Source organism: Poeciliopsis prolifica, unplaced genomic scaffold (genome assembly GCF_027474105.1).
Source record: "Poeciliopsis prolifica strain line A6 unplaced genomic scaffold, Auburn_PproV2 SCAFFOLD046, whole genome shotgun sequence".
Taxonomy (NCBI): domain Eukaryota; kingdom Metazoa; phylum Chordata; class Actinopteri; order Cyprinodontiformes; family Poeciliidae; genus Poeciliopsis; species Poeciliopsis prolifica.
The window spans coordinates 437,108-450,478 of record NW_026562421.1 but is presented as its reverse complement, the minus strand read 5'-3'; the positions used below and the strand labels follow the sequence as shown (position 1 = coordinate 450,478).

The 13,371-nt window shown below is 38.1% G+C and overlaps 1 protein-coding gene across 3 annotated transcripts in view; it reads right to left on the bottom strand.

The window, feature by feature from the left end:
• The window catches only part of plxna2 (plexin A2), a 200,909-nt gene that overhangs the window by 64,422 nt on the left and 123,116 nt on the right, over positions 1 to 13,371 (bottom strand). For all 3 annotated transcript variants that reach the window (XM_055056717.1, XM_055056716.1, XM_055056718.1), the window contains 5 exons: positions 10,560 to 10,713; positions 7,924 to 8,020; positions 2,847 to 2,961; positions 2,102 to 2,302; positions 105 to 201 (listed from right to left, as the gene is read on the bottom strand). In XM_055056717.1, the coding sequence (XP_054912692.1) occupies positions 105 to 201; positions 2,102 to 2,302; positions 2,847 to 2,961; positions 7,924 to 8,020; positions 10,560 to 10,713 (664 nt within the window). The remainder of the gene's footprint in view (positions 1 to 104; positions 202 to 2,101; positions 2,303 to 2,846; positions 2,962 to 7,923; positions 8,021 to 10,559; positions 10,714 to 13,371) is intronic.

Here is a 13,371-nt window from a genome sequence, read left to right as displayed (position 1 = left end):
AGATGAGAAATTATCTCCTCCTGTGTATTTCTATTAAGTGCAGCTCTAACATTTGAACTCATTTGCTATCTACCCTATTTTATGCAAACATCGACTGTTCTTACCTTGTATATTCTCTGGGTTGTCAATAATGAAGTTGCCATTCCACACCACTGAAAAATCCACAGGCAGCTCACTGATCCTCATTCCCTCATACAGATACTGGAGGCCAGAGTCAGCGAAGCAGAGACAGAAAGAGACAGAAAACAGAATCACAGTGGAAAAGAGAAAGAAAGAGAGGAATATTTCAATGGGAGGTCTGGGAATTGGAATCCCTGTGAGTTCTTGTATAGCAGTTGCAGCAACATTTCCTTCCTATGTTACAGCAAACTTACATCATCTCAATATCTGAGCTGACACACAGGAACCTCCCCAATAAAAAAATGGGTCAGCTGGAAACACTGAGTTTTCTTTGGTTCTCTCTTTGGTAATCACTTATTGCATATGTCAGCTTTGACTGAACAATACTCTCAGAAATAAAAGTACATGCAACATGTGGTAAAAGAGATCTGTTTTTATAGAAGGTAATGTAGAAGGTTTTTGGCAACACTTTCTTAAAATGGCAAATTGGTCGAGGTCTGCGTGTATACAAACAACCACCAACATCAATTTTCCAACATGGATACTTTCTATGTTGGCAGACTGGAAAATGTATGCACAACTCAACATCGAAAGGACTTAACTATTTATGAACACTCTGGGGTATTCACAAAGCTATATTGTGTGTATGTGCAAAACAGAGAGTGCATCATTTAATTCTCAAGTGCACACAAAGGAAGGGCTGCTGCTGAAGTAGCACTACTGAACAAGCAACATCTCTGCCTTAATTGAAGGTCACCAAGGCTTTTTTAAAAATTCAATCTAGACAAAACTGATTTTGAAAACCTGCGCTTGGCATGAAGATTACATTAAAAATACAGCTGGTTGTAATTTTGATGCAGCAGAATTAAAACTGGAAAAAATACTACCTGCTGTGCCTTCACCAAAAATCAGGATGGTGATCACACAAGAGATAAAATTGATGTGAGTGGGAGTTCTCCCTGAGATGGTCTGATATTGTTCTTACAGTTGACTTTCAAGTGCCTTTATCTTATCTGGACCTGGCGCTCACTATTGAAAATATTTTTCCAGACCTCTTTGATCACTTGATCCCCTGCTGTGTTTCTGGATACAGAGAGGACGACAGAAGCCTGATGCAAAAATAGGTACAAATTGTTCCCATCTGCTTGGCTTGATGGTCGTGTTTTGTTGTCTGAATGTATCAGTTTCATGAATCCACAGTAGAAAAAAGCAGAAAACAAAAATAATGACAAAAACTCCCTTTCTCCATGAATTCCCAAATCGGGTGAATATCAGAAAAATCTAACTAAATTAGATGTTTCTACTTTTTTTAAAAACCCTTTATGATATTTCTGTTTTATCTAGCAAAAAGCCTTAATGGAGACACTTAAGTTAGCTTAGGCTACAACTGCTGAAATGTTCAGTGTCTGTTACTACTTCTTCCTATATAAGTGAACTAATAAATTAAATTAAACAAGAGCACCAAATATAAAACATTCTGCAGATTTTAAAAGATAATAGAACAAATATTTTTCATTTATTTTGGGTTAAAAATGTATCACATTATAAAATGAACATAAAAAAGGCACTTGTGCGATTATATTCCTTTAATTTCAGCTTAATTTCTATGACAGGGATTGACCTTGAGCTCACTCACTGACTATCTCCTCCTTTCTCCTCTTTTTTTCCATGGAATCTGCATGAAGCAAACAGCTCTGATGTATAAATCTACATAAATATATGAGTGCTTCTCCAGATATGGATACATATCTGTTTATTTAATTGTGGACAAACAGGAACACTGGTAGATGCTATTTGCATCATCAAGTCATCTCAGAAACAGATTTTTCCTTATCTCAGAAATCAATCACAAATTACTTAAGAAACGTCTCACTTGGTGGACAAGTGAACAAATAACACACAATTTTCAACTCAAAAGCCAGAGAAGTGAAGCCATTTATACTTGACTTAGCTAAACTTAAGGAAGCATTTCTCAGCCTACCGAACTGTTCTGGCACTGTACGCTGGAGCTGTTGAAGCGAAGGGCGGTGACTCGATGGCTGACCCCCTGGATGTGGAGGACACATTCATAGCCTCGCTGGCCAGACTGGGGCTGTGGCAGGTTCTTGGCCTTTAGGGTGATTGGCTTCACCTCCCCTGCTGGGATCAGAATCTCCTCCGAGGGCACCAGCTGGGGACAGTCCTGCAGGGGGCAGAGAGCAGAAGAGTGTCAGCAAAACAGAGAGAGGAAATTGCATTTTGGTTTGAAGGTCACCAGCAAGGGGAGAGAAATCACAATGTCATGCAGGCGTCATGAATAAGAATATATTTAAAAAAGGAGTGCTGTCACAGTGAAGTATCATTTTCAGTTTAAAGTAGCTGCACTACAATCAAAGCACTGAGTGTGTGTAAAGCCAGAATCTACCAAAGACAAACAGGCGTGTTTAAGCTACTTCCATCTCACATGACTGACGTGGTCGGAGTGACATTGTTAAGACTTGTTAAGCTCAGTCGCTCTGGGGATAATGGACTGTTAATTGGTGTTGCCGAGAACAAGAGCTCTGAATGAGAGGCGGCATTTTGGAAAAATAGAGAAGATTCGATGGCTGCCTTTCAGAAGACATGCCCGCAGGCTGACACAGAGCTGCAACACAGACAACGATGCAAGCAGAATGAAACTGAGACAGGCTCTGTGTGTGGAGAAAACACAGGAACAGAGAATTTATCTTCTTGAGTGTACCACCAACCTCAGAGGTGTTGACTCGTCCCTCCTGGAAGGAGCAGCTGGAGGGGTCATGGGTACACAAGTTGCGGTATTTGCACCAGTGGCAGCGGAAGGCACTGTTCACACATGACAGACACCTGGGTGAAGACAAAAACACACACAAGTGGTGAGCAGTTCACAGTCAAGAAGGGACAGAGAGCTTGCCAAAGAGGTGGGGGAAGAGTCACAAAGGAAATGAGTTCATGTCCCAAGTAGGCACATGCTGTTGTTGCGCCCTTGTGGCTGGCACGGTACCCAGTCACTGCAGGACCCAGCTCTGCCTGCATAAATTTACTGCTACCATACATTCATTCTGCATGTTTGACTCAATATTAGTCCTCATAACCACAATCAGAGGGGGAGGAGCTGAGACGGAGAACTTTGAGTAATGAGCACAAATAAAACATTTGCTCCGCTAGATCCTGCAATTACCATTAGTCCAGCATTGTTTGACTGGTTATGTTTAAGCATGTGCATGTGAGTATTTAAATGCATAGTACACACGTTTTCTTGAATTGTATTGAAGGACAAAAATGACAGAATTCAACAAATCAAAACGGTGTTTCAGTAATATTAAAACGAAACAGGATGTAGTTACACCAAATAAATGAGTAAAAAAGCCATAATTTGTTGAAATGCATCTAATATTTAAAATATTTATTAAGCACAAGAATATATTTATAGAAAAATGAAAAAACTCAATTAAAATAAAATTAATTCAAGTAAGTACTCATTTATGTAAAAAAAACTGAATTACATTGTGAAATAAAAAATAAATACTGAAAGAAATAGATTGGTAATTGCTTACATGTTTTGATTTATTAAATATAATAAAATAGATGTAATATATATATGTATTTTAATATATGGGATAAATTAAATAGAACTGCTGTGAATATAAATACAAATGCAAATGTTTTTATGTTGTGCTGATTATTTTTTTTCACACCTTCTTTCATTTAACCTAATGTTACAATAAATTGATAACCTCAGTAGATAAAAAATCAATTTTCACATCATTATTCAAATAGCTGTGTGAAAACATAATTCCCCCTTGCTTAAATCATGCATTACTTGTGATTAGTTTGGTTTTAGAAGTTATACCCTCACTGCAAAAGAACCTGTCAGAAAACATGAAGCAGACTGAACGATTCAAAAAGCAGCATTGCATGGCCCAATGAGCAAAACTTACATGACAAACCTATCCATTGTCATATATAAGTGTTGAAATGGGTACAAAATTACATGGCAATGCTCATCAGCAGTGTCACATGCACGTCAAAAAACTAGCTGTACTTTTTTTTAAATCATACAAGCTTTACCAGCTGTGTCTTGTCAGCAGCCCACACGAAAAGGCAAAGTCTCCAGAGATTCTATTAAAGAGAGTTTTGAAGCTATCCAAAGCTGGAGTCCAGTATTATGTTTCGTCTCTGAACTTCTGCACAAAGGACCTAAAGTGTGTTAAAGGCACCAGCTAACACAGTATTTGACAAGACTCGCCATAAAACTCCCAATGTGCATTCCTGTGAAGGCTTTTGGAATCCAAAAAACCACAGGAAGAGCCATTATCCATGAACAAAACAAAGTGAACCTTCCCAGTTTCCCAAAATCATCTCAAGAGTGATTGATGACTCTTGAGACTTTTTCATCTGACTTTTTCTTAATGAGAAAGTCAGATAAAATAAACCAGAACAATGTCATAAGCCTAACCAACTTCTAAGATCAGCATTTATGAAATAGCAAGATAATTGTATCTATGGAAAAGTTCCAAGGTAAAATCCACTATTGTATCTTAATTTCTAAAAACATTCTTATGATTTCAAAGGCTGTAGAAAAACAAAATGTAGTGTTCTGACAGAACAAGAGGAACATTGGAAAAAACATGCATTCCTTTACAGATGGTATAAAACAAACAGTTTAACAAAAGAAATTCACACCGACAGTCAAATTAGATGATTTTATACCATCTATAGAAACTAGGATGGTTTTATACCATCCTGATGTTGTTTTATTACTGTAGGACCCAGAATATTTTTCACAATGAACAAAATAAATTCTAGTTTGTACCTGGAAATCCTTAAGGAAAATGCAAAATTTTGACCGCAAGTTTGAGAATGCTTGCATTGTGTAGAAGGACATTAACCAAAGCATTGTTCTCTGAATGTCTAAAAAAATATGCAGAATTTAGAGATTCCAAGTCTTGACTTAAATTTGATTAACTTATTCTGAATGGATCTTAAGTAGGATGTTCCTGCACACAATATTCCACTGTAACTGAATAAAAACAATTATGGGAAAAAAAGAGCAGTCCAAAATTCTCCCACAGGATTGTAAAAAACTCATTACAATTTACCACAAGTACAACACAAACCCTTCTCGGCAAATTATTTATATACATCCCTAAAATAAAAGTGCTACAAAAAACAGAAATCATTCCATTAGAAAGCCCTCAGAAGCCCAGATCCAGGCTTAGCTGCAGGGTTTGTAAGGTTGGTCAGAGTATTATGACTGCAAATAAAAGCTTCTTTACAGAAACTAGTTCAGTGAGCTTGCAGGAGCGTAATACATGGTGAACAACACTCATTATTAATGACTTTCAACAATGCACAACGGGAGGAGGATGCTGAGTAGAGACAATGTGTATAAGAATTGAACAGAGCATAGAGAAATTCTGGCAAGGGTTTTAAATTGAGAACATAACTGCAGGCGGAACAGTGTTAGTACATAAAGCAAACCTGATTCAGTTGGTGACATTTAATATTTATTTTCCACAGGGGGGTTGGAATTTGAGAAAAATGTAAACACTTATCAAATGAACCAATCGTGGTTGTTACCTTCTGCTTTGCAACAATGCAAAGATTATTTCTAGATTCCTTCCACAGGAAGCTATAGTAGAGACTGTAACATTTACAACTCTAGCTACCTACTGACACAAACCGAATACTGAAAGCCCATATTAGTAACTATACGTGTGGAGGGGTTTATTTTAAGATGCCATAGTGGAATTAACTTATATGGGAAAACAAATTAAGCAAGTGTGGTTTCTGGAATGTAAAATTAGCAAGTAACTACACTCACTTAAGTTAGATTGCTGGAGGTTAAGAGGTGGTTTCACTTACTTGCAGGACAAATTTTGTTCAATTTCCTCATATTTGTCTAGGTTTACTGATTCAATCTCAGCTGTCATATAATATTTCTGGCTGGATAGATGATTAACACATGATAGATTGGAATGTCATGATTCAACTCAATGTAACAGATTTGGGTCTCAATCAAATCTGCTATATTGAGTAGCAGATTTGAGGCGCTCGAGTGTTGTAGTTACTGAATAGGTTCCACTTCCAGTACTGGTTGTTGCAGTGTTGCTTCTGAGGTAATGTGAGTCACATTGTTAGTGAGCCATGGCTACCGTTTATGAGGTGGAAAATAACTGACAAATGCCATGAGCCAAATTATAAACAACTCATGCTAACACAGAAAGTAACATGCTAATGTTAGTCTAGCACTTCAGAAAACCACTAGTCATAAAACAATATAAAACAATATGGAAGTTAACTGAAGTTTGTAGCTGCATGTGTCAATCAGTGGTGTAATGAGATCTGCAATATTAAAACAGACTGGGATGCATTTAACCACCTCTGCTTGAAAATATGAAATATTAAGACTGGTTAAACCTGAGTCAGATATATCTTCATTATTGAGTCACTGTGGAAAAGTTTTGTCAAACCATTACTCTATTAGTGAAAACACACAAAGAAAAACTTTATGCATCTGGACCACCTTACAATGAGCTAGGCATAATAATAACACTTTATAGATGGCCCAAACATCTAAAACATAATTCTACTCTGTCGATTAATTAAAACAATTTGGGAAACCTTCGATCCATTTGCCAAAAATAGGCTCTTGCCTGAGTCCTAAACTTAAAATCATGTAAAGATTATTCTTTGTTTTACAACCCTTGTGTCATTTCATATGTTTATCAATAAAAATTATAGAAGTTTTGTTTTTTTTTTTTTTAATTCAGCGATTGTGATTGCTTCGCCACACTGTGTGTTTATGGACAGTTGTTCAACAAGCACGTCTTAGTGTCGGCTTGCTTTCACTCTCACTGACAAGGTTGAGTTATACACACTTGCTTGTTGTTAAATATTTATTGGTGCAAAAGCTTGGGAGGAACTTCTGGCAACTGGGCTAGGCTAGAAGAATAGGGTGTTTTCACCTTCAGGCAAACAGAGCCGAACATGTGTGTAAAAGGGACGGCAAGGGGGGAGCAAGACTTGGCATCAAGGCATGCAAAGACGAGCCTGTGCCCTTTTCAAGTGTATGCATCCGTCTCTGAGCTTTTGAGTGTGTGTGACTGTGTGTATGCGTGTGTTTGTCATTCCTGGTTAATCGCGCTGATGTTAGAGAGCTGGTAATTCCATTCTGTGCCATCCCAATAGGATTTCTGGGCAGCAGGGGAAGAAATGAAAGAAGAGAGACTCAGAGTAACACTGCCCAATGGCTAAAACATTTTGTTTTAATGTCAAGGGGGTAGTCAAAGGATAATATGACATGCTATCATTCCTGCAGCTCTGCTTCACCAGCCTTACTCTACTGCCTCATCTTTCCATTTCACCAAGTCAGAGTGGCCTTTGGATCTTGTACAAACAGAGTCTGTCTCAGTGGAATAAAGTGAAGAATTGCAAAGGCAGCGCCGACACTGAGATCTCCAAACCAGGGATTCAAGGCAACATCAATCAATCAGGGACAGACACAGCATGAAAATGGGTGGAAAATTCTCTTCTAAGGACCCGTTACACCGAGAGCTGGGGGTATTGTACATCAGCATGTTTGAGAAAGAAAGATTCATTAGCACAACAATGCAGAAACAATGGGGCACTGGGAGAAAAAGAGATCATACTACATTACTTCTACTGAGGTTATTTTTAGAGGGTTGGCAAGACGAGATGAAGACAGATCTGAAACTAGATCCCAGAGCATCGATTCAGGGCTTTTCAGGGGAATATTTGGGAGAATGTTTTTGGGAAAGGGTTGAAATAGAGGGTGATACTCACAGCTGGTGGACACTACAGTTGTAAAACTTAATCTCAGTGCTGATGAGCATCTGACCAGTCTCCTTAGAGTTGAGCCTCAGCTCAACACCTGACCAGTCTGAAAGAAAGCAGACAACAGATCATCATTTTCATAAGTCACAGACATTGTCAAAATTTGGAACGTTTAATAAAATGTAACAAAATTATAGTTTTTCAACAGCAGACTTCATTAAATCTCACTTAAGTTGTGAATATTTGCTTTCATATTTGCTTCCACAGAGGATATATGCAAGTCTGAGCCTCTCATGTGAAAGTGTTATTTTTATTTTGAATGCATAACTAAATCAGTTCTATTGTGCTAAACTTTTCTTTTAATCTCCCTCATAAACCAATTATGTAAAGTATGTGAGCATTACTTTTACTCTTAGGGGCAGCATTAGCATGAACAAAGTTGGTGGTTGCCATGGTGGCTCCAGGCTTTTTGGTCATTGATTTGTCTCCTACAAACAATCAAAATGACACAGGATCCAATGGTTCAGACAAACAAGTGCAGTTTGAAACAGAAAAATGTCTAACACTAGCTCAGAGTGAGTTTCTTATTACTGTGCTTTGCAGCTATGATGTGAATCCAGAAGAATAGTGCTCAAGATACATTTGTTCAAAGATTAATTCTTCCAATACCCTTATTTGGATAAACCCTTTGAGTGATTCAAAGTTGTTCTCATCTGTAAAGAGAAACTTATTTGAACCTCACCTCTAGATGGAAGTTCAATGATGCAGTAAAACTTCAGATTCAGCAAAGTCTTTGAACATTTTTGAGTTTCTAAAGTGTTTTTTTCAGCTAGATCAGACACCAAAGTCGCTCCAAGCATTGTTATAGCAGGAAGCAATACAAATAAAAATCCTAACGTTGAACAAAATCGCTCACTATGATGTAAATTTGTTTGTCTGCATTTTCTTTGTCCCTATAGCTCGCAGTCATTACATTGTGGGCTTCATACGTGTGTGGATGTTTACATGAGCCTGAATTTGATGACATTCAGTGTGTGGGAGGCTTCAGTAACCCTCAGCACTCTGAGCACCTGCTGGGAATCAGGATTTGTTTCGCACAAGTCTAAACAGCAGTCTCATGGCCAAATTCTAACACACATTGGTCTCTAAGGATCCGGCAAGCATATATGGAGGTCTTCTTGGTATTAAACCTCCTCTATGAACATTTTTCTTAGTGGAAAAGAGGTCTAGCTTTTTTCTTTAATGAGTGCAGTGTCCTCAGTTTTCCACTGACCTCTTTGTCAGCTCTCCTTTAGAGAATTTCCCTCTAATTTCTGCCCTGTTCTTTATCATGCATTCCTCTGCTCCCTTTTTGGTCTCATTTCCTGTTCTCTGTTCCTCTACTCTTGTCACATTTCCCCTCAGGTCATCACCACAGCACAATCAGTGTTGTCAAGCGGTGTCTGGAAAGACTCGCTAAAGGGACAGAAGACGGAGGGGGTTCCCATGGGAATGGATGGAGAGGGGAAAATGGAGGAGTAAACAGGCAGATGGATAGCTGGTGGGACGATGGTGGGACTTAACAGGAGGACTGGCTGACATTTACCTGAGGGAAAACACTTATATTAGAGCCGATGCACCATCTCCTCTGGGAGTTCGGGGCAAACAGGGCTGTCATTTACTCAAAGCAGGAGAGGGGATGGGGATTCACCAAACCACCTCTAACACACATTGGTTTTCACAATCTGATTATGATCTATTATTTAGTGTGTTTACTTTTTCACATTGTGGCCATCTTCACCTGAGATGATGTTGTTGAATAACAAGTTTCAATATTCGTACTGTATGTTTCTCCCTCCTGTAGCTTGACTGAGATCTTGGAATAAATTTACTTTATATGTGTTCTTGGAATGCCTACAGAAATATGAAGACTTCCATGCTATGAACAGTACTGATAGACATCTTAGTTTGTAGCCTAAGAGATGAATTTTTGCTTTGATGCACAATGGTAATTTAAGCTGCAGTCCCATTTACTAAGTTTTGATAAAGCATTGGCTCATCTGATCATTTCATCCTAAAGAAGGATCTGTGTCAGTGACCAGGTGAATAATCATTGCACAGCTGAATAAATAACATGCAAGGAAAGGCTAAAAAGTAAAAAAAGTCATTACAATTGATAAAATCAACATTGCTTTTGTTGATGGTTTAACCGTCTCCACTCCACACAGCTAAAAATGGTGTGAGAGTGCTGCTAGAAACACATCATCATACATAAAGGCACCCATTTTGTCCAGACTGCAGTCCAGGCAGCCATCTTTCAGAACTGGAAAAAGAAGTTTGACTCATGCTGAACTAACAACAGAAATGACCAGCTTTAGAGTTCATAAGGAAACAATTCTTCATTTTACAGCCCCGGGATTCCTTCCTGAGCCCTTACGTTTTAATATTAATGTACTGACAGGCATGAGGAAGATGTTTTCAAATCCCCATAGACAGGACAAGAGATCAGGATGAGAGCAGTCTTAGCAGGGTAATGTGTTTTAGATCTAATGTCACTGTTGTTGATTTTATTGTTAACAATAAAGTACCCTAAATGTAGACAACACAGTCAACTTTTGGAGATTTTTTCCTTTTAAGCAATAAATGTATAAATGTTTTATATCTACCTTGGTCAGTCGGTATGAGCGGGACGTCCTTCGCAGCAGGAGACACACAGAGTATCTGGTTGCCGTTTACGTTTCCCTCAATCTCTGTCAAGTTGCCAAAGGAGCAGGTGATGCCCACAGAAAGGTCTGGGACATCGCTCACCTTCACCAGCAGCTGCACATGGGACAGAGAAACAGCTCATTACTTTGTGACCAATCTAGACACAGAATTTTGGCCACTGACCAAATCTCTAGAAAACATTTTCACACATAACAGAAATCCTATTCATGGAGAAAAATTTAGGTACTAAAAAAAAAAACTTTTTTTATTAGCAACACCAGCTATGGTGAAGGTTATATGACTGGTCAAGGCACAAGATAGTCCACGTAGAAATTTTGAAGAAATGTACCGACTTCAGAGCAGCAGTGCTAGCTTCAAAAAAGAAAAAAAAAAAAAGAAAACAGTGCTGTTGGCAATTGCTGCCAAACTGCTTTGCCAAATATTGTTTGTGGGACTTAAAAGCCTGTGAATCAGAAAAAAAATATGACTAGATTTAGATTCTACACCTCCATTTGGTTTTACATTATATTATGAAGAAATACATGGAACCAACTGAAGAATACAAAACTGACTAAATCAATTTAATTTACTTTGTTCTGTTCTAAAGAACTTGAATTTATTAGTTGTGAAAGAAAGGAAGACAAAGGGGAAAGAAAGAAAGAAGGAAACAAAGAAAAAAGAAACAAAGTTTGCATATACATATGCACATACAGGCATTTGAAAGCAGTGACACTGGGGCTGGACTTTCCAACAGCTCTATCTATAAATAAAGGCATTCAGCACAGGGTGTGTGATCTGGCTCTCCAGCCAAGAAAGGCAGTGCGGATAATTATCACCATGGCATTTCGCAGCCTTGTTTTATTAGTTATTTTTGGGCCACAGTTCTTGAAGTTTTCCATTGTTTTATCTGCCTCTTACTAAACACAGCGGGGCTGCTCGGATGGGTGAGGCAGCTGAGCAGACTAACTGCATGTCTTTTCAAGAAAACTACTCCGGCAGCGGATCGTGCTGCCTCCCTCGTTAACTGCCTTACTCCCGACGCACGTCGAGAGGTGGGATGATTTCTCTTTTTCTGCTGAGGACCTCTCGTCTTCCTCCTGTTTAGCTTCACCCATGTTTGTGTTGCTTCGCTGCGAGGTGTCAGAGAGATCCTTGATTACAGCAATCACAGCAATCAATGTCTTTTGTTCAATTTCGGATTTCCCGAGCAAGCTCTCACATTAATTAGCTCTCATCATTGGCACGTACATACACACATATACAGTTAAACACTCAAATTTTTCATACAGACTTTACACACAAAGTGAGAAAGAGTAAGCATGTTTCAAAGTATTGTGCTATATTGCTCTTTTTTGTTTTGCTGCCTTCCATGATGATGCTGGTGGTGGGTGTTTTTGCAGCTTGGCAGTAACCTACCACCTAATTGATGGCAGATTTTTAGCGAGCATAATTTCATATGAAGACTGTGTTGTCATGGAGAGGGGTGTTTGCATCTCTGGGATTTGGGAGCTGGGTAAATTTGCTCTGATTGGTTAGGTGAGATGACCCTGCAGCAGGTGTGGCTGACAGGTAGGAAATGACTAATATAGCCAACTGACATTCTGCAAAGTGGCCAGCAGGGTAATGTCAGCTGAGTTTAATTAAAAAGACACGAACAAAGGGATGATGCAAGGTCTATTTTAAGCTGGGGCTTGGAACCTGGGCGATGAAGCTGCATTCAAAGGAATGAAAACAGCTATAGTTTAAACCTCAGTTGACACCAACAAGCCAGATTATATGGGCAAACCTTGCCTGTGCCAAATTGAACCCATGCTGCTTTCAGAACTACCTTCAATATCAATGACAGGCCAAAATCATTCTTGATATTTTGGCCCATACTGACATCATCGAGTCATACAACTACAGCAGATTTATTTCTGGATATTCCTGATGCTAATTTCCTCTGCAAAGGTGCTCTGAATTATTTTGTTCTTCATTGTTTATGCACATGTTTTCTCTGTCCTACTGATTGCTTGTTTTTTTGTTTTTAGAAAGACCTGTTTTAAAAGTCAAAAATTCATTTTGACTTTTATTAAGCAAAACAGCAAAAGGAATACAGAAATCTGTGTTTGTAAATTATTTACACTGTTTTCCAAGAGCAATGATACATCAAAGTGTTTGACATTTATATGCGTAATCATGAAGAAAACAGCAATAGTGATTTAAAGCTCTTTGATTTCAAGTGCATCTGCCATGCATTGCCCATAAGAATAAAAATTCACAAGCTTTAGTTTTAATAGGGGACTAATAATAAAGTTATATCACTAGCAGTAAAAATACATACACAAACCAAGAGAAGAGGCAACAACCTTTAAGCAGAGTATATTGTGTATATTGTATAGAATAGTGGCAGGAAATAATTGTGTTAAAATAAGCATACTTTAGTTCATATAAAGATCTTTTTTTTTTTTTACTTTAAAGCAAAAGCCTGCTTCACGCTGATTCAAATTGGAATATACTATATTTGGCAAGATGGAAGAGTACCTTGACTATTATCCAATAAACAGTTTGGCTTGGATTTGATCACATTTTAGACATTTTTTGAGTTGCAAATCCATATAAATACAAGTATGGATGGACAGATGACAGAAAGACTTATTTTTGGTTTCCAACTTACACATATTCAGATGATTTTACAATAAACAAATAAATCTAAGCAACATAACTCTAACTTCATACCTGTGATTGGTACGCTTAAAAATATCTTCACACCAAATTCTATTTTCACACAGT